The sequence below is a fragment of the Typopeltis vanoorti genome, chromosome 26, assembly GCF_054136105.1.
Source record: "Typopeltis vanoorti isolate ZY-2024b chromosome 26, IOZ_Tvanoo_1.0, whole genome shotgun sequence".
NCBI lineage: Eukaryota > Metazoa > Arthropoda > Arachnida > Uropygi > Thelyphonidae > Typopeltis > Typopeltis vanoorti.
This window is the reverse complement of record NC_143574.1, coordinates 21774485-21798969: the sequence shown is the minus strand read 5'-3', so window position 1 is coordinate 21798969 and position 24485 is coordinate 21774485. Positions and strand designations below refer to the sequence as shown.

Genomic DNA, 24485 nt, shown 5'->3' with positions numbered 1-24485 from the left:
TATGATACAACTTTTTAAATAAACGTTCTCGGATGTCAAATACAATCATTCAGTTTCTCAGGGTTTTTTTTAAATGCTATAAATAAAGGAAACAGATATTTAAGGTTAAGACCAAAGAAAAAATAAACAAATGGACAAAAGTATTTTGAAAAATGCAGGAAGAATGAACTTAATAAATATATGACGACACTGGATATATATATATATCACAAAATATGATCATTTTCCTTGACATCTTCATACCACTGCCAGACAAATTTTTTTATAAAAAAAATGTGAAGGGAAATAAACTACATAAAAATAATGCCAATACAAGACACATGATATTCAATCTTTCATTATCTGGCTGTTCTATTAATAGTCTTGTCTACAATTCTTAGACATTTAATGTAATTTAAAATTTAAAAAATTGTATATCTACTGAAATAGCCAGTCAAATAAACCACAGGCTAAGAGGGTGCTCTGTCGCTTAACAAGGAGAGTCATTAGTATCACTGGAGCAAAGATAAGTTTTATTTTTTGGAATCTTTCTGATTATACAGGCATATCCATTTTATTTAATTTCCAAACCACTATCATATAGCAAATTTCATCATATAGAGAACAAATGGCATTTTTTTTACTTGTAGATGCATGTAATGGTTTAATAACATTTTTAAGCAGTCATATATGTGCATAAATGACATAAATAAAGCATTTATTTACATCAGATATAGAAAAAAAAAATCTGAATAATTTTTGCAAACATAGGATTTATCAGTAATTTGGTGCTAAATAGCATGGCTTAAGGAAACATTTCAACAAATTTGGTCATCAGTCTACATCAGTTTTTACATTTCAGTAATAAGACTGCCACATTATTGGATATCTACAGTATTAACTGGTGTAGCACTTTTCACTTTAACTTGGTTTTTATTAACTGTAACAACAATAGTATGAAGTAAGTCTAGCCTGTGGCCTACCCTGCAGTTCAATACACCATCACTAAATTTAATAATTTTAATCTAGTATTTAATGCAATAGCTTTATTCATCTTCTTCTTTTCAATGGAAGCAACAACACCCTTACTTTGAATTTCATCTGCCATTACTAACAAAAATAAAATAAGTTATGAACAGTTTTTATAACACAGGACAAAACACCAGAACACAGAGAGATGCAGCAAACAATGACTTCATAAACAAACAGTTAATGAAAACTGCACATTGGTTGATTCATGGCAGCATCATGTTGCTAACACTGTCATATGAACAAAGGTAGCACATGGGCACTGGTCATAATTGAAAAGTTAAGTGGATTGTCATAAAGCAAAGTATCGTAAAGTGAGGTATTACTGTATGCATTTCACCAAATTACTGAGACTGAATGTGTATTAATTCTTATTCAAGAATTAATACTCATTAGAATGAGTATTAATTCTTGAATATGTATTAATTCTGTTATTGAAGGCAAAAATGGCAGTAATAACAGATGAATGATGATGCTAAAATAGAGTGCTGAGGATTTTGCTAAGATAGTTTGTTGTCGGGAATGTAATATGTACGTGTTGGTAAATGTGACAGATGTGTTTGTTGAGAGATTAAACAAAAGAAGTGAGAGGGTGAAGGTCTGCAGTGATCTGAATGAAAGTTGTGAACAGGAAATGAAGCACACCAGAAGAAGGGCAAAAGGCAGTGAAAGGTATAAGACTGACATTGGCTGTGCTATTTATTGTGCAAGATGTATTAGATGTAATTAGGAGTCCTTTTTCCAGTCTTTGCCCTCTTTGTGAGACTAGGTGTCCAAGATGCAAGTGACAGAGCATCCTTAGATTGAATTAATGCAGAGATTTCTGGAATTTCATATAAGATACTGCTAAACACTAGTGTTCATGTTTCAGTGATCACTTGACAATTCTTTTAATCTTGAACATTAAAAATACTCCACATGTCAGTCTGAAGAGTTTTTAATCAGGAGTTGCCTACTCAGATCGCCTCTGTAGAAATATTCTTTTCTGATTTCTTCATTATTCTGACACACATTATTGGTTTCATAGGTCATATCCAGTAATATATTCCATGTTGTCTTAGAGGAAGAATTTTTATCATTATGTTCCAGTGAATATTCTGCAATAATTTCATTACATAATGCTGAATTATGTATGGAGACTTATACGTGTTCTTCTGAACCATTTGAAAAGTGCTCTTCCAGTAAGGATAACAGTGATGTATGTCATCTGATAAATGAAGGATTGCATACAAAAAGCCTAAGACTTGATTCCTTTGTTAACAGAAATTCAGAAAAGATTATTCATTTGATAGTAGAAAGACAATTTCTAAATGTTTAAGACAGTTGAAACAGCACTTTAAGAACTGATTGTCTGAAGGCATTTTAGATTTAACATGCACAAATGTGGTAGAGCACTGATTTGAAATCAAGCCAGATAAACCTATTTTTGTAAGAAAATATCAGATACTTTTAAGTATACTGAGAGACTTAAAATCTTACTTCAAAGATATTCAGAGGCAGGGATAATTCGTCATTCTCAATCACCACTGAAGAATTCTGAATTCAAGGTGCAAAGAATTCTTCCTTCCAAAACACTAATGAGCTTAGTTCCTTTTTATTTCTTAGGTAATGGAGTACTTGTATTTCAGAATGACCTATTATTGTACTCTCCCTGATAAATCACGCTCCAAACTTTTAACAGCGGTAATTCAGAAATTGCATCAAGCTAATTTAAAGTGTTAAAAATTTCTAAATGTGAATTATTTTGGCGAAGAGTAAATTATCTGGAACACATCACAGATGAACATTGAATTAGGCTTGATCAAGAAAACATCCAGGCCATGCATTTTCTTGATGTGCCTAAAATTGTGAGACAAATTAATAATGTAGTTGGTATACATCTAGGAAGGATTGATTCTTGATAATTTTGTGCATTTTGATCCAGCCAAATTACTTTAAAGTTCAGAAGGAATGCTATACATAAAAGATCATAATGTAAAATCTAATTACATGCAGCAGTTCCTAAATGATTCCATGGATAATGAATGAGTAACATTCATTTGGTTTAGCAGGACATATAGGATTTCACAAACCTCGTCATCATCATCATCAAATTCCTGCCATGTACCCTCAAGGGGTGTACAGGATATGACAGTACTACATGAAAAAATTACATCATTACTAACTTCCTATCTACAATTTTCCTCCAAATCAGTCTGTTACTTGTCAAGACTCCAACATTATCAGATCTTATATTTCTATCGTCTAAGGCACTTTGTACCGTATCAATCCACCTATATCTTGGTCTTCCTCTGGGTCGTTTTCCAGCCAACCTGGCAGAGAACACTTGTTTTGCTAATCTTTCCTCTCCCATTCTATTTAAGTGACCATACCACCTGAGATTAGCTCTGCTAACACATTCCTGGATGCTGACAATGTCAAGTTCTTTCCTAATATCCTCATTTTTAATATGATATTGCCATTGATGCCATCTGTTCACGCCTCTAATCTTTCTCAGGACTCTCATATCTGCGGTCTCTAGTCTTTGGTCAAGTGTTTTACTTCTGACCCAGCTCTCAGATCCATAAGTTAAAACTGGTTTGAACACTGTCTTGTATACAGCTAATTCAGTGTTCCGACTAATTTCTCTCTTATTCCATATGAATTTATTCAATTGACTTCCCACCATACCAGCTTTGCTGATTCTGTTGTCTATTTCTATATTTAATTTACCATCTTCAGTAAAAATCGTGGCTAAGTAGCTGAAATGTTTTACTTGTTCCACAGGTTCTCCATTCACAACACAGTTGACATTTTCAATGATTCTGCCTATTTTTATTGTCTTTGTCTTTTTATTGCTGACCTTCATACCATATCTATTACAACAGCTATTCAATTTAGTCAGAGAATCTTGCAGACTTGTAGCGGATTTATTTAGAAGTATAACATCATCCGCATAAAGCAAAGAGCTGACATTAACATCTCCAATTTTGATATCAGGTTTAATACCACATTCCTTCATAATGTGATCCATATAGATAATGAATAACAGAGGGGATAATGTACATCCTTGTCTCACACCAGATTTAACATTAAACCATCTTCCTGTACTTCCTTCAATTCTAACTGCTGACTTACAACTCAAATAAAGACTAAGTATTGCTTGATATAAAGCCCCATTGACACCATATAACTGCAGCGTATTGAATAGCTTCTCTCTTGGCACCTTGTCATATGCCTTTTCCAAATCGACAAAACTTAAATACAGATCTTTGTTATATTCCCATGCTTTCTCAACTATTTGTCGTAAAGTGAAGATCTGATCCTGACAACCTCTATTTGGCCTGAATCCAGCTTGTTCTTCACCAAGCTTCTCTTCCACAATTCTTCTCAACCGTTTCTCAAGTATACTTGCAGAGATCTTGCCAGGAACACTCAGTAGGGAAATACCTCTGTAATTCTCACATTCAGTTTTATTTCCCTTTTTATATATGGGTACTATGAGAGCTCTACTCCAATCATCGGGAATTCATCCCTCTGTCCAGGTTTTCTGAACTATGCAGTGCAGCCACTGTAAGACTCTTATACCACCATGCTTCAGCATTTCTGGTCGAATATCATCTACTCCTGCTGCCTTTCCACATTTCAAGCCTTTGATGGCTTTTTCTACTTCAAGTATGGATATGTAATCCTGACTGCATGCCTGGTCAGTGTTTTTTATCACTGTGCTGTCATCACTGCTTGTTTCATTTAGCAGTTTTTCAAAGTAATTACTCCATACTTCAAGGATATCTTTTTCTCCTGTTTTCATGTCACCTTTATCATCTCTAATTCCTTTTACAGCACTCTTTCCTCCATTCCTAAGCTTCTTCAACAACCTCCAGAATATTTTGCCACCTTCTTGATATTTATTTTCTATATTCTTGCCAAAGTCCTCCCATGACTTTTGTTTAGCTAGTTTTACACACTGTTTAGCTTTCTTACATTTGTCTCTGTATTCTGTAAGAGTAAAAGCTGACTTATTTGCCAGAAACTTTTGATATGCTTTCTTCTTTTCCTTCACTGCCTCTTTAACTTCTTGTGTCCACCACGGAGTTCTGATTTTTTTATCCTTGCACACAACCTCACCACATGCCTCTCTGGCAGAATCAATCAATGTTTTCTTCAGAGTTTGCCACTGAATCTCCAAGGTTTGATTCCTGTTCTCAAACTCTTTCATTTTTTCTTCAATAATCTTTGTGTATTTTAGTCTACAGTTCACATCTGAGAGCTGCTCAACTTTTATTCGCTTTAAAACTTTCTTACATGTTTTTCTTTTCGATATGAAATTCAATTTTATCCTGCTCAAGACTAAATAGTGATCACTTCCAATTTCAAATCCTCTGTACACTCTGGTGTCCTGCACCAGGGAGAAAACATCACTATCAACAATAACATAGTCAATGAGACTTTTCTTATTCCTAGCCTCTTCTCTCCATGTGAATTTGTGCACATTTTTATGTTGGAACATGGTGTTAGTAATAACAAGTCCATGTCCTGAGCAGAAATCCAACAGATATTTGCCATTATTATTAGCTTTGCTCTTTTCTCCAAATTTTCCCAAAATATTTTTGTATGTCTCACAATCATTTCCTACTCTGCTATTTAGATCCCCAACAAGGACCAACTTTTCCTTTTTCATTGTGTCAGTTGCTTTTTCTAAAGCCTCAAAAAATTCCTCTACTTCTACCTTAGTAGAACCTTCTGTGGGACCATAGGCACAAATAAATCTCATTGTCCAGTTCCCCATTCTCATATTTGCCCACATTACTCTACTTGAGACTGACTGCCATTCAAGAAGATTAGCCTCGTATTTTGTGTTGAATACTATGGCTACTCCTTCTTTTCCTTGATTGTCATTGCCTGAATATAACATTTTGTATTTATTGCTCAGAGAGATCTCACCAGTTTTGGTCTTTTTTGTTTCAGTCACCTCTATTATGTCGATCTGGTACTTATTTAATTCCTGAGCTAGCTCAATTTCTTTGCCATTCAGGCTTCTTACATTGATAGTACCGATCTTTAACTCTGGTGATGTTGAGTTGGGGTTTGTTTTCAGATTTGTTCCAGTAGCTGACTTTTCGCTGTTCGCCCTGGTTCCCTGGCGAAAACAACGGGGGCCTTGTTTAACCGGGCGACGCCCCAGCCGGCATGAAATTTTGTCATGTTGTACCATCATTTTCTATTTTGGTTTAACCAATAAGAATACAATTTGGTCGGCTAAATCCCAAATTGCCAGCCCATCCTCGTTCGTTCAGTATCAAAGTAGATACCCAACAGGGTGCACCACGAGAAGGTGAGGATTGGACATTAGGTCAGAAGCCCTGGTCGGTTCTCCGCATTCCTTTAAAGGTTATGTGGAGGTCTCCTCTCAGTTATACAGCTTTGACCCTTAAGCACCCCTTTTCACAAACCTATTCATGTTAAAGAACATTATTTCTGGTAAGGGCTTCATGGTAATGTCAAAGCATTTGCTCAGTGCTGTCATTCTTATCAGCTGAGAAATTATTTTGAAGGGGAGGCTCCTTTTTCAAACAGCACAAATGCCTGCCAGGCCTTTTCAGCATATTCTGGCTGATATATGGGAACCTTTATCCCAATCAGCAAGAGGAAACAAATATTTTTTTTGATGGTTGACATGCTAGATATCCTGAAGTTTTTCCTGTTAAAGTTCAAAAAGCAGAAACTTTAGAAAAGTGTCTTACTGACAGAATTATATGTAGGTACAACAGTTCAGAGACACTGTTGACAGTATTTCTGGACAGAGTCAAAGGACTGAATTTTACTTCTGAATTGTTATTGCAAGTTTCTAGGATATTGCATATAAAGAAATTGTTCCCAACAGTCTATGTTGAGGTCCCTGTATACTGCTCCCAACAGTCTATGGAGACCTCAATATAATGGTTTCTGTGAACAACATAATGCTCTTTGTTGAAACAGGTCCTTTCAACAATATCTTATAATAAGATTAACAATTGCAATATTTTTCTTCCTCAGACTTTATTTGCTATATATTAACACTCTTGTATTATTATTTTTTTCTTGCACTCTGGTTTTGATCTAATTTTTCCATGTGATATGATTCTGCATTCTGATTCTATAAATTCTGAAAATGCTGATATAGGGGAACACTTGTCATATAGTGCAGAAATTTGACCACACACGGTCTGTAGCTTCCACTTTTTCCTTAAATTAGTTGAGAAAGGATAAATAAACAGATTTAGAAGAGGAAGAGAATTACAAAATAGTGATTTTTTTTTTTTTTTGCTTAATGACAATAGCAACTAATTTAAAGAAAAAGTGGAAGTTGGATGTGAAGCTTCTGATCCACAGAGTACTAAAAAGAACTTCACCTGTGATGTGTAAAATATAACATGTTAAACACTCTCAAAGATTTATTATAGCACACACCAATAGATTAAAAACATAATGCTAATAAAGTATATAATGAAATTAGAGGATTCTGAATTTGATACTTTTCATTTTTCCAAATATTTTGCATCAATAGCATTTCAAAAAAGATTATTATTATTATTGTTTCGGGAAACTCCAAGGAGTCGACAGACTCATCGAGGGAGGCCCTAACATCATGTCTGGAACAACTATTCAACATTCACACAGTATCTATCATATCTTGCCTTGAACTCATTCACGGTCGTAGCACCCACAACAGACTCTGGAAGCTTATTCCACTCATTCACCGCTCTCCAAGTAAAAAACCTAGCTCTAACACCCTTGTCAACCACGCTCTTGCCCAGCTTCCATGCATGGCCCCTAGTCCTCCCACCACCAGTCATATTTTCAAAAATATCTTCTGGATCAATCATATAAAAACCCTTCAGTAATTTGAATGTCTCAATCACATCACCCCTCTGCCTATCGTCCAATTTCTGCAACCCACAAATCCTCAACCTATTCTCATAAGGTTCATTTCACAGACCTGCTATCATCTTGGTCACTCGTCTCTGGACCCTCTCCACTTCCTCCCCATCACGAAGAAACCCTGGTGCCCATAACTGGGCACAGAAGTCCAGATGGGGTCTTATCAAGGCTCGATACAGAGGAACAACAACTTGTTTGTCTCTGCATGTTAAAGTATTTTTCATAAGCCAAGTGATTTGGTGAGCTGTTTTAGTCACTTTCGCAATGTGCCCCCTAAACTTCAACTCCCTATCCACCAGCACTCCCAAATCCCTGGCCTCATCAATCTCCTGGAGTACGGTTCCACCAATGCGATATACTGCTGCTATTCTTTTCACCCCAAAGTGCATAACCTTACACTTTGCCACATTAAACTGACATCCATTTTTCCTAGCCCAGTTCTCCAAACTATCCAAATCATCCTGTAAAATTTTGACATCCTGTGCACTCACAATTGCTCTACCCAACTTTGCATCATCAGCAAACAAGTGAACACTTCCTCTCAAATCCTTTCCAATATCATTGATGAACAAATTGAAAAGCAGTGGTCCAAGAACAGAGCCCTGCGGCACTCCACTAGTCACAAGACGTCTTTTTGACTCCACTCCTGAATAAACCACTCTCTGGTATCTCTCCTTCAACCACCCTCCTATCCATCTTACCAACCCTATATCTATCCCCATCTGCTCCAGTTTACTGATTAGGGTTCCATGTGGTATCCTGTCAAAGGCCTTGGCTAGGTCCAGTAGTATCACTGTAAACCCATTACCCCTATCCAGTTCAGCCGTCATTGTGTTATAAAACATGAGCAAGTTACTGAGGCATGATCTACCCTTCACAAAACCATGTTGTCCCCCATACAATATCCCATTTTCATCTATCCAATCGTGTATTCTTTTCTTGACTAATTTCTCTAAGACCTTGACAATGATTCCTGATATGCTAATCGGTCGGTAATTTACAACAGCAGTCTTGGAACCACCTTTATGCAGTGGAACTATTTGCCCCTCCTTCCACCCGCTCGGGACTAACCCAGACCCGAGACTCAAATTAAACAAAATGGTCAAGGGTACTGACAATTCTTTAGCTGCTTCTCGTACTACACGAGCTGGTATACCATCCAATCCCACAGATGTATTGACATTGAGGTTATGCAATAGACTACTCACCTCCACTTCATTCACCACAATTCTCGTATAATCTACTGGTTTATTCGTTTCTGCAATGTCACCACCTGGATGATATATTCTTGCAAAGTGCTCACTCAGTAACTCAGCTATCTCAACTGATTCAGCTACCTCCCTACCATCGGCATTCTTTAGAATCATTCTGCCATGTACATTTTTCCTTTTACTTGCTACATATCTAAAAAACTGTTTGGGATTCTCTTTAGCCTGCATGGCCAATGTTCTTTCGTACTCCTTTTTTGCTTTTCTTACCACACTCGTCACCCTTCTGGCCTGCGCTTTATACCGTTCATGTGCCTGCCGGTCACCTTTCTCCTTAAATTCCCTCCATAGTTGTTTCTTTTTTTGCAGCTCAAGCTTAATGGTGTTATTCATCCATTTAACCCCTACTTGATTTATTATTCGGACTCTAGGTATACAGTCAGCCATTGCTTCATGCAAGCACTTCTTAACTACCTCCCATGCACTATCAACTTCTAGTCCTTGCAGTTGTACATGCCATGGCACTGAATCAATCAAACTCCTAAGCTTGTCATACTTTCGAGCCCGATAATTCCACATGTACCCTGTCTTAATTGAAAATTCTACACCTTTAGCCACCTCCCAAGTCAAGACCCTATGATCACTCTCACCGATTGGTGGCAATGTGGTCATATTTGTTACAGCCAAATCCTCAGATGTAATTACTAGGTCAAGCACTCTCTGACCCCTAGTATTTTCCATTACATGCTGTCGCAGATAGTTATCCCTTAATAACTGCATAAAATCCAATTCCTTCCTCCCGTGTGTCCTCTCCTCACTCCAATCAATGCGACCATAGTTGAAATCTCCCATAATAATCACCCTCCTTCCACTCATTTCTTCTAGTTGCTTGTGCATACTGTCACCACCATTTTTTCCATCACCTGGTCTATAGCAGCACCCAATTGTATATTTAGTTCTGCTAGCCACAATCTCACACCAAATGGCCTCAAATGTGCTCTTTTCTCTATCCTGCAATTCAACTTCTATTCTCCTTGGCTGCAGCTCATCAGCTATCATCAACAATACTCCTCCCCCCATTTTATTCTCTCTGTCATTCCTGAACACACTATACCCATCACATTCAATCCCACTAGCTATATCATGTACAGTCAGCCATGTTTCACTAATACCAATAACCTGTGGTCTGGAAGTGCCAACCATGGCCAAAAACTCTTCCTTCTTGTTCCTAATACTCCTAGTATTAGTGTACATGAATTTAAGACCCCCATTTGCCCCAGCCCTACCTTGATGCCTTATATTAACTATCCCACTCTGGTTTGTTGTCCTTATTTGCTCTAGCATATTATATTCATTCATACATTCAACTGCCTCCCTAAGGACTGTATATCTACTCCCCCTGCTTAACAAATCTAGTTTCCCTGAATTTGCACATCCACTACATTCAGCAACATTTTCTCAAGTCTTCTTACACCATAACCATTCAAATGCAAGCCATCCATCTTATATAGATCCTTTCGCCCATCAAACTCACTCCACACGTCCACAAATTCCACACCACTCGTCATACATAACCCACGCATAAAGTCATTCGCAATTATGGCCCTCCTTTTAAGCATTTCACTGTCATACCGTGGCAAAAGACTAATCATTCTAACTCTCTCACTCTTTTCTTTTGCTACCTCAAACAATTCATTCAGGTCTTCTATCATTTCCATTTTATCTCCTTTCAAATCATTCGTACCTGCCACAACAATCATTTCTTTCACCCTTTCTTTTTGCTCTCTAATAGATTCAGTTACATCCTTTATGGTCGCACCAGGTTGGTACGATTTTGTCAAATCCTCTACTAACACACCTCGTACTAACGAGTCTCCATACAGCACTCTATCCTTCATTTTGTTCATGTTCACATTCATACGCCTATTTTTCCTGTCATACCTTTTATTATTGGTTGGTTCATTCAGTCGACTTTTGTTCATGCACTCTAGCTGCTGTTTTGCCCGTTCTATCGCACCATTCAACAACGCAATCTCACTCAATGCATCTATCTCATCTTTTTTATTCTCTGAGAAACCATTAATACTATCATTCACACTTTCTACATTCACACTCTCATAATTCTCATGTACAACCTTGCCGTTTCTTGTCATATCGCTATTTTCTTCATTCTGAAGTTTGACAAAAATATCACACTCACGATCCGAAATACACTTCAATTCCTCGTTCTCCCTACATTTTCTACACACATTCAATCCTTTATTATCATCTATCCACACTCCGACCGCACTCCGCAAAGCGTACATTTCACAGCTAGTACAGTGACTCATTTCTTTTAAACTACCGTTCTTTGATAAAGATGGCGAACCATCATTACTGGCCGCCATTTTCCTTCATACAGGTGCCATAATTATTGCAACGTGTTTTATCAAATAATAAGTTATAACACACCAAAAACACACAAACAGACACGCTGAAATACGCAAGGCAAACAAAACTAGCAATATTAAGTAAATTTTATCAACGATAACTGAAAATAATACTTATCTTATCAGGAGCTTGCACGAACACTACACACTACGATATAACCTCGAACCCAACCCCGTTGATAGATAATAATGCTTTCTCAAATTCAGATATATCTTTATTCAGTTCTTTTGCAAATGTAAGCAAATATTTTAAGTGCAGAAGACTTTAATCTTGATGACATAAATAATGATCAGAATACTCATGCTGAACATCCATCTTTATCCACCATGGGTAAATATTCTTTGAGACCACTTTCCAATCATAACAAAACTTGCAAGTTTTGTCATTAATGATTAGTTATTTTACTCCTAGGTGGAATCATGCTATAGACTACCCAAAAGTGTTACAATATCCTATAGTACTTTATTTAATAAAAATTGTGCAAACTTTAATTTTCTCTTTATAATTATCAGTTTCTTTTGATAATGTAACTACATCATGAGAAAAATGCAAATTAATTGCCTTATACAATAATAAATTGTGCACTGTTTATACTGCTTTACTTTTCAAACGAATGAATGTAAAGATCGCTATTAGAAACAGTATCAGAATTTTAGATCTCACCATTATAATTTGAAATATTAACTTATAAATTTTAATTTGTTTATAAACAGTGATGAACAATATGTAAAGCTTACTTCTGATCGAAATATGTGAATTCAACTAAAGCACCATGATGATAACAAGTAATGGAAGCCCACTGCTCTAGCTTCATGAATAAAAGGGAAATTGGAAGAATCGTGTATGCTGGATCATGAGCAAATGAGAACTATAATACTGTACAACTTTTGGAACCTGATAAGAGAATTCTGTTTGAAATCTTTATATAGAAAGAAAACCAATTAAAAATTGTTATGTTTATCAGTAACTAGGATAATAGCTATTGGAGAAGTATAGGGAATTTTGGATATTGATAGCAGATATTTTATGAAGTCTTTCAAATAGAAAGAGAAATGTTAAAAGTAATCAACTATTATGTTTGGATAGTAATGATTATACAGCTGTTTGGGAGAATATGTATATGGTAAGTTCAGTTTTTAATGGTTTTTTTTGTTTTTCTCTCATATGGAAAGAAAAATAAAGTTGTGAACTTTGAAAGACATAATATAAGGAAAGAAGGTGAAAATAACTAGTTAATGTGACTTTTAGAGAAATCAACAACTAAAATTGCAAATGTTATCTATGACTCTTTAAGGACACAGGAGTGTTCAAATTTAAGGGTTGATAAATCCGGGGTTGAACTTTCTATTTTCTTAATAAGGACAAGAGATCTGCAGTTACTTTAATGAATTTCAAAACAGAAGACAGATCTAGTATGACAACTTGCCATTTCTAACTGGAGCTTCCAGTGAATTCATTAAACAGAATGAAGATTTATGAAGGTAAGATTTACGCAAGTATACTTGAGAAATGGTTGAGATGCATTGTGGAAGAAAAGATTAGTGAAGAACAAGCTGGATTCACCAAATAGAGGCTGTAAGGATCAGATTTTCACTTTATGACAAATAGTTGAGAAATCATGGGAATATAACAAAGATCTGTATTTGAGTTTTGTAGATCTAGAAAAGGCTTATGACAAGGTGCCAAGAGAGAAGCTATTCAAAATGGTACAGTTATATGGTGTTAATGGGGCATTATATCAAGCAGTACTTAGTCTATAAAGACTAAGTACTGATTTAACATCAGTTAGAACTGAAGGAAGTACAGGAAGATGGTTTAATGTTAAATCTGTTGTCAGACAAGGATGTACATTATCCCCTCTGTTATTCATTATCTATATGGATCACATTATGAAGGAAAGTAGTATTAAACAGGTATCAGAATTGGAGATGTTAATGTCAGCTCTTTGCTTTATGTGGAAGATGTTATACTTCTAAATAAATCCGCTACAAGATTCCCTGACTAAATTGAATATCTACTGTAATAGATAGGCAATTTGGATTTAGCCGACCAAATTGTATTCTTATTGGTTAAACCAAAATAAAAAAATGATGGTACGACATGACAAAATTTCATGCCGGCTGGGGTGTCGCCTGGTTAAACAAGGCCCCCGTTGTTTTTGCCAGGGAACCAGGGCAACAGCGAAAAGTCAGCTACTGGAACAAATCTGAAAACAAACCCCAACTCAACATCACCAGAATTAAAGATCAGTACCATCAACATAAGAAGCCTGAATGGCAAAGAAATGGAGCTAGCTGAGGAATTAGATAAGTACCAAATAGACATAATAGGGGTGACTGAAACAAAAAAGACAAAAACTGGTGAGATCTTTCTGAGCAATAAATACAAAATGTTATATTCAGGCAATGACAATCAAGGAAAAGAAGGAGTAGCCATAGTATTCAACACAAAATATGAGGCTAATCTTCTTGAATGGCAGTCAGTCTCAAGTAGAGTAATGTGGGCAAATATGAGAATGGGAAATTGGACAATGAGATTTATTTGTGCCTATGATCCCACAGAAGGTTCTACTAAGGTAGAAGTGGAGGAATTTTTTGATGCTTTAGAAAAAGCAACTGATACAATGAAAAAGAAAAAGTTGGTCCTTGTTGGGGATCTAAATAGCAGAGTAAAAAATGATTGTGAGACATACAAAAATATTTTGGGAAAATTTGGAGAAAAGAGCAAAGCTAATAATAATGGCAAATATCTGTTGGATTTCTGCTCAGGACATGGACTGGTTATTACTAACACCATGTTCCAACATAAAATGTGCACAAATTCACATGGAGAGAAGAGGCTAGGAATAAGAAAAGTCTCATTGACTATGTTATTGTTGATAGTGATGTTTTCTCCCTGGTGCAGGACACCAGAGTGTACAGAGGATTTGAAATTGGAAGCGATCACTATTTAGTCTTGAGCAGGATAAAATAGAATTTCATATTGAAAAGAATGATATGCAAGAAAGTTTTAAAGCGAATAAAAGTTGAGCAGCTCTCAGATGTGAATTGCAGACTAAAATACACAAAGATTATTGAAGAAAAAATGAAAGAGTTTGAGAACAGGAATCAAACCTTGGAGATTCAGTGGCAAGCCTTGAAGAAAGCCCTGACTGATCCAGCTAGAGGCATGTGGTGAAGTTGTCTGCAAGGATAGAAAAATCAGAACTCCCTGGTGGACACAGGAAGTTAAAGAGGCAGTGAAGGAAAAGAAGAAAGCATATCAAACGTTCCTGGCAATTAAGTCAGCTTGTGCTCTTAAAGAATACAGAGACAAATGCAAGAATGCTAAACAGTGTGTAAAACTAGCTAAACAAAAGTCATGTGAGGACTTTGGCAAGAATATAGAAAATAAATATCAAGAAGGTGGCAAAATATTCTGGAGGTTGTTGAAGAAGCTTAGGAATGGAGAAAAGAGTGCTGTAAAAGAAGTTAGAGATGATAAAGGTGACATGAAAATGGGAGAAAAAGATATCCTTGAAGTATGGAGTAATTACTTTGAAAAACTGCTAAATGAAACAAGCAGTGATGACAGCACAGTGGTAAAAAAACACTGACCAGGCATGCAGTCAGGAATACATATCGATACTTGAAATAGAAAAAGCCATCAAAGGCTTGAAATGTGGAAAGGCAGCAGGAGTAGATGATATTCGACCAGAAATGCTGAAGTATGGTGGTATAAGAGTCTTACAGTGGCTGCACTGCATAGTTCAGAAAGCCTGGACAGAGGGATGAATTCCCGATGATTGGAGTAGAGCTCTCATAGTACCCATATATAAAAAGGGAAATAAAACTGAATGTGAGAATTACAGAGGTATTTCCTTACTGAGTGTTCCTGGCAAGGTCTATGCAAGTATACTTGAGAAACAGTTGAGAAGAATTGTGGAAGAAAAGCTTGGTGAAGAACAAGCTGGATTCAGGCCAAATAGAGGCTGTCAGGATCAGATCTTCACTTTACGACAAATAGTCGAGAAAGCATGGGAATATAACAAAGATCTGTATTTAAGTTTTGTCGATTTGGAAAAGGCATATGACAAGGTGCCAAGAGAGAAGCTATTCAATACGCTACAGTATGGTGTCAATGAGGCATTATATCAAGCAATACTTAGTCTTTATTTGAGTTGTAAGTCAGCAGTTAGAATTGAAGGAAGTACACGAAGATAGTTTAATGTTAAATCTGGTGTGAGACAAGGATGTACATTATCCCCTCTGTTATTCATTATCTATATGGATCACATTATGAAAGAAAGTGGTATTAAACATGATATCAAAATTGGAGATGTTAATGTCAGCTCTTTGCTTTATGCAGATGATGTTATACTTCTAAATAAATCCGCTACAAGTCTGCAAGATTCTCTGAATAAATTGAATAACTGTTGTAATAGATATGGTATGAAGGTCAGCAATAAAAAGACAAAGACAATGAAAATAGGCAGAATCACTGAAAATGTCAACTGTGTTATGAATGGAGAACCTATGGAACAAGTAAAACATTTCAGTTACTTAGGCACGATCGATTTTTACTGAAGATGGTAAATTAAATATAGAAATAGACAACTGCATTAGCAAAGCTGGTATGGTAGGAAGTCAATTGAATAAATTCATATGGAATAAGAGAGAAATTAGTCGGAACACTAAATTAGCTGTATACAAGACAGTGTTCAAACCAGTTTTAACTAATGGATCTGAGAGCTAGGCCAGAAGTAAAACACTTGACCAAAAACTAGAGACCGCAGATATGAGAGTCCTCAGAAAGATTAGAGGAGTGAACAGACGGCATCAATGGCAATATCATATTAAAAACGAGGATATTAGGAAAGAACTTGACATTGTCATCATCCAGGAATGCGTTAGCAAAACTAATCTCAGGTGGTATGGTCATTTAAACAGAATGGGCGAAGAAAGATTAGCAAAACAAGTGTTCTCTGCCAGGTTGACAGCAAAACGATCCAGAGGAAGACCAAGATATAGATGAATTGATATGGTACAAAGTGCCTTAGACGATAGAAATATAAGATCTGATAATGTTGGAGTCTTGACAAGTAACAGACTGATTTGGAGGAAAATTGTAGATAGGAAGTTAGTAATGATGTAATTTTTTTCATGTAGTACTATCATATCCTGTACACCCCTTGAGGGTACATGGCAGGAATTTGATGATGATTGTAATAGATATGGTATGAAAGACAAAGACAATGAAAATAGGCAGAGGCATTGAAAATATGAACTGCATCGTGAATAGAAAACATAGAACAAGTAAAACATTTCAGCTACTTAGGCACGATTTTTAGTGAAGATCGTAAATTAAATATGCAAATAGACAACAGAATCTACAAATCTGGTATGATAGGAAGTCAAACTGAATAAATTTATTTGGAATAAGAGAGAAATTAGTCAAAACACTAAACTAGCTGTGTTCAAGCCAATTTTAAGTTATGGATCTGACAGCTGGGTCAGAAATAAAACCAAAGACTAGAGACCACAGATATGAGAGCCCTGAGAGAGATTAGTCTCTCTCAGGCTCTCATATCTGTGGTTTCATATCTTGAGAGTTGTCTGTTGCACACTGGTTTTGGTTGGGCATTCAAAATAATAGCCAACCAAAGCAGCTATGGCTCAGTGGGCTGTATCTGGTTACAGACATTGCAAAATTTGAAGGTAGAAGTATGATGCTTGTCATCTAATTTTATGCTGAATTATCTTTTGATTTCAAGAAAACAATGCCATTTATCCCCATCAATCACAATAAGTGTTAAGTATTTTATTTGTTAAAAAGAATGTAAAATGTGTAATTTTATATTTATGCATACAAACAATTTATTTTTATTGTAACAATTAGTTTTTATATTTATATTCACCCATAAAAAAATTACACCTCTCTTACAGAAAAGAAACAATTTAATTTTTGATTACCTGTGGTGAATACATTTTATGGCAGAAACTACTGTGGCAAATGTGAAAAACAAAGGTTGGACACCATTGCCTTAGAAGGATGAATTATAAGATTTGACAGTTTTGAGACTACATTATGATGTAACTAATGAGTTTAATAAAAATAAGCAATTAAAACCAAACAAGTTTTGTAAGTCATAAGACTTGCATCATCATCATCAGGGATACTGGTACAGAATCTGTACCAGTACCATAACTTGTTGGGTTTTAACTGATTATTTTTACTGAACTCTAGTTACATCATAATGTGGTCTCAATATCAAAAACTACCCACAGAACTGCTAAACCGCAGAAACTTACTTACATTTGTAGTATTGAGATCTGACAAATAACTGGAAGAAGAAAACTAATAAGAATGTACATTTAATCATGAAGTGCTAGCATAGCATCCTGCACTTCTCAATGACACATATGAAGAAATAATAATGAATATAAAGCAGTGATTATTGTTATATTACTTTTTTTTTTCAAATTTTCAAACTTCTAAGACTTTTATATTTAAACAACGAAAGGTTATACAAAATAACAAAAGTACTAACTATCAAAATCAGTTGATCTCTGAAGAAGATTCAAACACAATATAACATATCCCAACAGTGATAGTGATCTAGGGTTATTGTGTATTCTGCAATAAATTCAATCTTGCTATTTTATTATTAGATTTTGAATTATCATTATTACTAATGCAGATTATTTTTAAAAGTTGATGCATATTCTTTTGCCTAGTCTTCTCTATATTGTTTTAATATATACTTGCCTGAATTGACACACCTTTGTTAATTAGTACACAAGTTTAATCTTGTATATCAATTATTTTCAACAAATCTGATGAAAAAATAACAACATATATAACCATTTCATTTACCTCTTTATATCTTACCTAACACCACTTGGACGTTTCCTAATTTTTCTCAACTCTTTGGCATTTTCCAATACCATTCTGAAATTTCAATAAACTCAGTTCAGTTATATTACAGATTAATTTCTAAAAGTTTTAGGACTTTGAAATAAGTAATATTTTCAAGTATTAAAACAGTGAATAAAAAAAATTCTGGTTCTATTAAAATGCATAAAAAACTGGTTTTTCTTATTCTAAAGTAATTCAAAAATATATCTACAGTCAGCTCTCTCTATATCCAAACTTATAGTGACACCAGACCAACAGTGAATTTTTATTAGAATAGTACTCTGGCCATGGTGATTTAGTCAGGACTTTTCTGTAACTGCCAAAGTGAGTGAATCTGTTACAGCAATGCTTGCTATAGAGAGAGAGTCTACTGTACCAATACATTATTTTAAAATATGTAATCTTTGCATGTATTAATAATAATGGACAAGTTCTCTTAAGACTGCATATATAAATCTTAAGAAGACATATAAATTACCTACTCTTTGTTAATATTTCATGCTTAAAAAGATACACCCCCCAGAGACCTTCATCCAATGGGAGGATAGAGTGACAAGAAAATATTACACCACGTATTTACATCCTTCCATATCTGCCATTCAAGTACCTAAGATCCATCATTAATGTGAACAACTGTTGTTCAGAAGACATACGATAGGAATGGCTAAAACAACAGTCAGAGATCTAAAATCTGGAAAGATGAAACCATCAGTTCAGGAGCAAAACTGAGGATTCTGGATGCAGTGGTTTTTTTTTTTTTTTCAATAGTGACTCTTATAGATATGAACCCTGGAACCTAAACAAGCGTGATAAGAAAAGATAGTTGCTTTTGAAATGTGTTGTTACAGGAGACTGTTGAGAATCTTGTATACTGAAAGATAGACAAATGGATGGACTAGAGCAGTGTTTCTCAAAGTGTGGTACGTGAACCCCCGGGGGTACGTGAAAGGTCTTCAGGGATACATGGCAATTTTCGGCTATGCATCATTAATGTATGGAATCATTATTAAGAAAAAAAAGAATTATTTTAAACGTATATATTTCTTGATAAATTATATATTATGTATGAATTCTCCTACTCAAATTGCAAATTTATCGCCACGATGTTCACGTCCTGGCAATAGTAACTCGCTCACTGCAGTAAACAACACATCTCCTTAACAGGTCACCATACTGAAGACCAAGAAAAACAAGTAGTTTTATTGTATCCCTGAATAAGGTACAGAGACCTTTGCAGTCTGTGTAATATATTTCTCAACAAATAGTGCAAATAGAAACAACTAGGATAAAAACGGCACTAACTAATGAATCACATCTCCCCTCCCACAGAAACTACTGTATAGACTCCAGCAAAACCATATGTTGCCAGTGCAACATATGATTTTGCTTGAGTGGCACAGCAGAAACAACTTTTGAAACTTTGGTCAAGCCTGCAGCAAAAATGATAGCAGAAATTACGATTGGAGATAATGCAAAAAGGTCTTTGGATCGGATTTGCCTTTGAAATAGTACTGTTCATCGAAGAATCACTGAAATAGCTGAAAATATAAAACAAACATTATTATCCGATATACGTAAGAGTCGTTATCGTGCAGGTCGATGAATCCACCGACCTTACAAATTTTGTGAATCTTCTAGTGTTCGTTAGGTACGAAAAAAAAAATCAAAATCTTCATGATGACCATATATATTGTCAACCCTTGCCAAAACATACAACAGGAGAAGAAATATTCAACAATATATATAACATATATTTGTGCATCAAAACAAGCTTGATTGGAAAAGTTGTGTTGGAATAAGCACGAACAGAGCGAAATCCATGGTCGATTCTGAAAAATTGCTTGTGTATGCAGCAGTCGACACACACACACACACACATATACACAGTGAGGCTTTAGCTATGATGTCTACAGGTATACAAAAAGTTCTGGATGATGTAAAAATCATAAATTATATTAAAGATCGTCCTCTAAATGCTGGACTTCTCTGAGCTTTGCAAAGAAATGGGAAGTAATCATACACAACTTCTTTTCCATACCAATTTTTCATGGAAAAGTCCTTATTTATTTGAACTTTGGAATGAAGTTCATTCCGAAGAAAAGTTTCAATTGAAAAAAAACATTTACATAGCTGGAAATGGCTCGGTCAAGTAGCATATCTGGCAAATATACTTACTGTATTAAATAATCTTAATTTGTCTTTACAAGGCAAGGAAATTTCTATATTTCATGTCCATGATAAAGTGAACGCCACATTGGCAAAGATAAAGTTATGGCAAAAGCAGGTTGGTAATGGAGAATTTGACGTGTTTCCATTTCTTCATGAATTGCTCGCAAGTTCAAATGAACAAATTAATGTATTGTTGGTTCTTGTATCCTGATGGGGTCACCCTCAGAAACAGAAGACATACTTGTCTCACTTAGGTGAGAGATTAATTTCATCATCCAATGCGAGACCACTACCCCCACTTATTGGAGACCTGAAGTAGCTTGAAAATGTGGTAGCCTTTAGTGATTTAATGAAAGCTCAAATTCAGCTTGTGCTTGTGTATTTGTATATACTCCAGATGATGATCTTAATATGAAGATCGAAATGTCGGGATATTAAAAGTTATTTTTAACGCGGTTGTAAAGTCCATAATTTCTAAAATAAATGCTGATCACTGCACAACACTAAAAGAAAGGATTTAATGAAAGCCTTTTATATTAAATGGGAAGTTCACTATAAAATTTGCAGCCCACCAAAATTCATTTGTTTTAGGACTACTACATGACAACACGTAAGTAAATGTGATCAGCAAAGACCACTTGAGATCTATTCATGAAAACAGGTGAAGAATATAGCTGCATTTTGGATATCACACTCTTTACTATCTTTAATGCAACGGCTCATCTCCTCGAGGGAAAACCTTAATCTTAATATACTCTGGTCCAAAATAAAAAGACAAGAGAATCACTTGTGAAACATCAGTCTGATGTCCATGTTGTTTTCACTCAGTAATAAAAATAAATGGTAATAATAATAATCGCAAAGTTGTAACTGCCGTTCGAAATAACTAAAAAATCGCAACTCGCCCATATTCTCAAGCAATAAAATCTCTCCTAGATATTTTAATAGGCAGACTCAAAAAATTAATAACTTGCTCTGCTGAAATAATAAACAAAAACTCTCGATTGCGGTTTTTTGTTTTTCCCAAAACAGTAAACAAGTTAAAACTACCTTACACCATCTTCTTCAGTTTCACATGCTTCATCGCTCTCGCTACTTGATGACTGCTTTCGACTTCGAAAACGTTTCTTTCTTGGTTTAAAATTGCACTTGCCTAAATCATCACCATCCATTTTGAAACATTAAATGAGGACAGCGCCTCCATACGTAAGTAATATTATAGATTTCACAGCCATTGAAAAATTGAGAATGAATAACCGATATTATCAATTTTGATTATTATTATTATTATTATATGGCTATGAAATAGATAATTGGAAGAGAAAGAGTCTGATTTTCGAAAAGGATTAATTTCAAAACCAGTAATGAGCCGGAATGTTATTGAGTTGCGCTGTTACCACTAAAAGGCACGAAATTGCATGATATGCTAATATTGAAATTTCAAGGGGAATGAAGAATGGGAAATTTTACTCCAATAATAACAAAACATGTAATCACATTTAATTTTGCGTGTTACAGAACATCTTCAATGTATATAAGAAAATTAATTTGAATTAAATGCAATCGTGTTGCTCAGTGGAAGTGATGTTTGCACTCCTTAGCTCTGAACCGCCCGAAGATAGAGTTCAAGTCTAGCAGCCGACTACAGGAACTTCTACTAAGCCTTTTTTTTTTCCGACAGGTTCCCGAGTTAGTCGAACTCTAGCATGGGAAAGCGGGTTTTTTCTCGGGAATTTATATTCTCAAATTGCACTCTACAGCACTTGACCGCACGACGAAAGGCGTTCGAATCTATTCGCCCACTACAGGAACTTTTTCTAAGCCTTTTCTCGACCGGTTCCAGAGTTAGTCGATCTCTGGAACGGGCTAGTGGGTTTTTCCTCCCGGAAACTCGGGCTTTTCGTCCCGTAAACTCAAGAAAATCGGCCGTCGAACCCACACTATCTTCAGACATTAAAAATATTGTGTTAGGGTGACACTTAGTAGTAGCCTTCTTCACTGCGTGCAGATTAATTAGTGATAGCCTTGGGCCAGCTATCTCTGATTGGCTACCAGTGGAGCTTGAACGGCCCAATCAGTCTCCAAAAGTTAGATAGGGCTAAAACACGGCCTCGCCTACTCCCTATACAAGAACAAAAAGGCGTTAGCTGATTTTAAAAAAATATATTTTTTTTTCCCTTATATATACTGCAAATAAATATATAATGACCAGATTATCCAAGAACCAATGCTGGACACGTTTCACTGGTTGCATAACTTTTGTTTCCTGCTTTGCAGGTTACCCCCCCCCCAGACATATATTCTAAAATTGCTGTATGTCTTCTTATCCCAACAGAAACAATCATACCTTTTCAATAAAATATTCTGCTTTTATTCTTGTTATTATTACTAATTAATAACATTGTTACTGCTAAACTATCAAGAAACTTTCATTTAAATTCTTAATAATGGATGCGAAAGTAAATACCTCTCCAAAATTCATTTATTTTATATTATACAAATATAAAAAATAATGAATAGATATTTATTAAAAGCAACTTTTATTTAAATTCTTAATAATATATGCAAAAGTAAATATCACGCAAAACTTATTTATCTGAATATCTATGATACATTATATTGGATTTATTGGGCCATGGTGTTTAGATGTACAAATGTACAAATTACATGCATTAAACATACACTATGCAAATTATAGTAGTAAAAACAAAACATAAAACGTTGGTATTACATAAATTTAGATAACATTGATTGACGATGATAATTTTGTCGAACTTTAAAATAAAAGTTTGGCATATAATCAAAAAATAATTTTACATCAAAAGGTTCCTCAGAATAAACAACTAATGTATGATCGTAGTTTACTCTTTCTCTTAAGGTGAATAAAATATTTTAAATGCTGTACGTTTTGCTGTACAGGAACTGAAAATGCTGTACAACACACCATAATGCTGTTACGTGTTAAAGTTCTATTGTTAGACATTTGTGCGCGTGTGGCTTCACGAGTGCGCCAATATCTGACAGCAGAGCTGTAAGAGTCCGGTAAATTGTAGCTGAGGTTACTGTTTATATGAAGAGGGTCCGTGACAATTTCTTTAGACTCGACTATACGGCGTTCTACCTCGTCGTGGCATATGTGAAGGTTTGAAGTTGTGGTCCAGTTTATCTCATGTTGGCAGCCTCCATTATTTGTGTTAACTGAAAACAGGACATTACTTGATAAGGCACTAGCTCTGGTTCTTTTGTAAGCGATGTCTCTTCGGTGTTATTCGAGACATTGAAGGAGGATGGATTTTTCCGTGTAGTCATAGTATGGTTTTTCGCAGTCACGTGTGATTTTGTGCTTACCTGGCAATTGTAGATGGTTGTGAGCTTGTTTGTATTTGCTTAAACTTGATCTTAGTTTGGGAAGAGTAGAGAAGGATGTTTTTATGTTAAACTTCCCCAGAATTCTTCTTAGTTTCTTGGAGAGCGTGCTAATGTATGGCAAGGAGATATAACCTTCAGGGTCATCCTGTGTTTCGACGTTGTTTCGTTAACAGCGGTATAGTTGTTTATTGATAGTTTTTGAAGAGTAGCCATTATTTTTCAAGGTCCTTTTAAGACGTTGTAGTTCATTTTTTAGTTCTTCTTCATCTGACAGTACAGATCTGGCACGATGCGTTACGTTACAGTTGAGATGATACCCAGGGCCGGCGGAAGCGGGCATGCAATGCATGCGGGCGTCGCCGCCAGGGTACGGTTCATAAGTAATTTTTAAGAAACAAAATTTTTATCATAAAAAAAAATTCTTAGAATGATCAATATTAAAATAAATAAGGCCGGATACACCGAATAAAAATTTAAAAAAAAGTATATTGCCGCCTCTTTGAT

At 35.4% G+C, this 24485-nt stretch overlaps 1 protein-coding gene across 1 annotated transcript in view; it reads right to left on the bottom strand.

Moving 5' to 3' along the window:
* LOC150092400 (splicing factor C9orf78) overlaps window positions 1–21784 on the bottom strand; it is a 97200-nt gene extending 75416 nt beyond the window's left edge. Inside the window, exons 1-2 of the mRNA XM_090414858.1 lie at window positions 21663–21784; window positions 18417–18476 (exon numbers count right to left, since the gene is read on the bottom strand). Coding sequence (XP_090270984.1) covers window positions 18417–18476; window positions 21663–21784 — 182 coding nt within the window. The remainder of the gene's footprint in view (window positions 1–18416; window positions 18477–21662) is intronic.
* Window positions 21785–24485: the final 2701 nt, after the last annotated feature.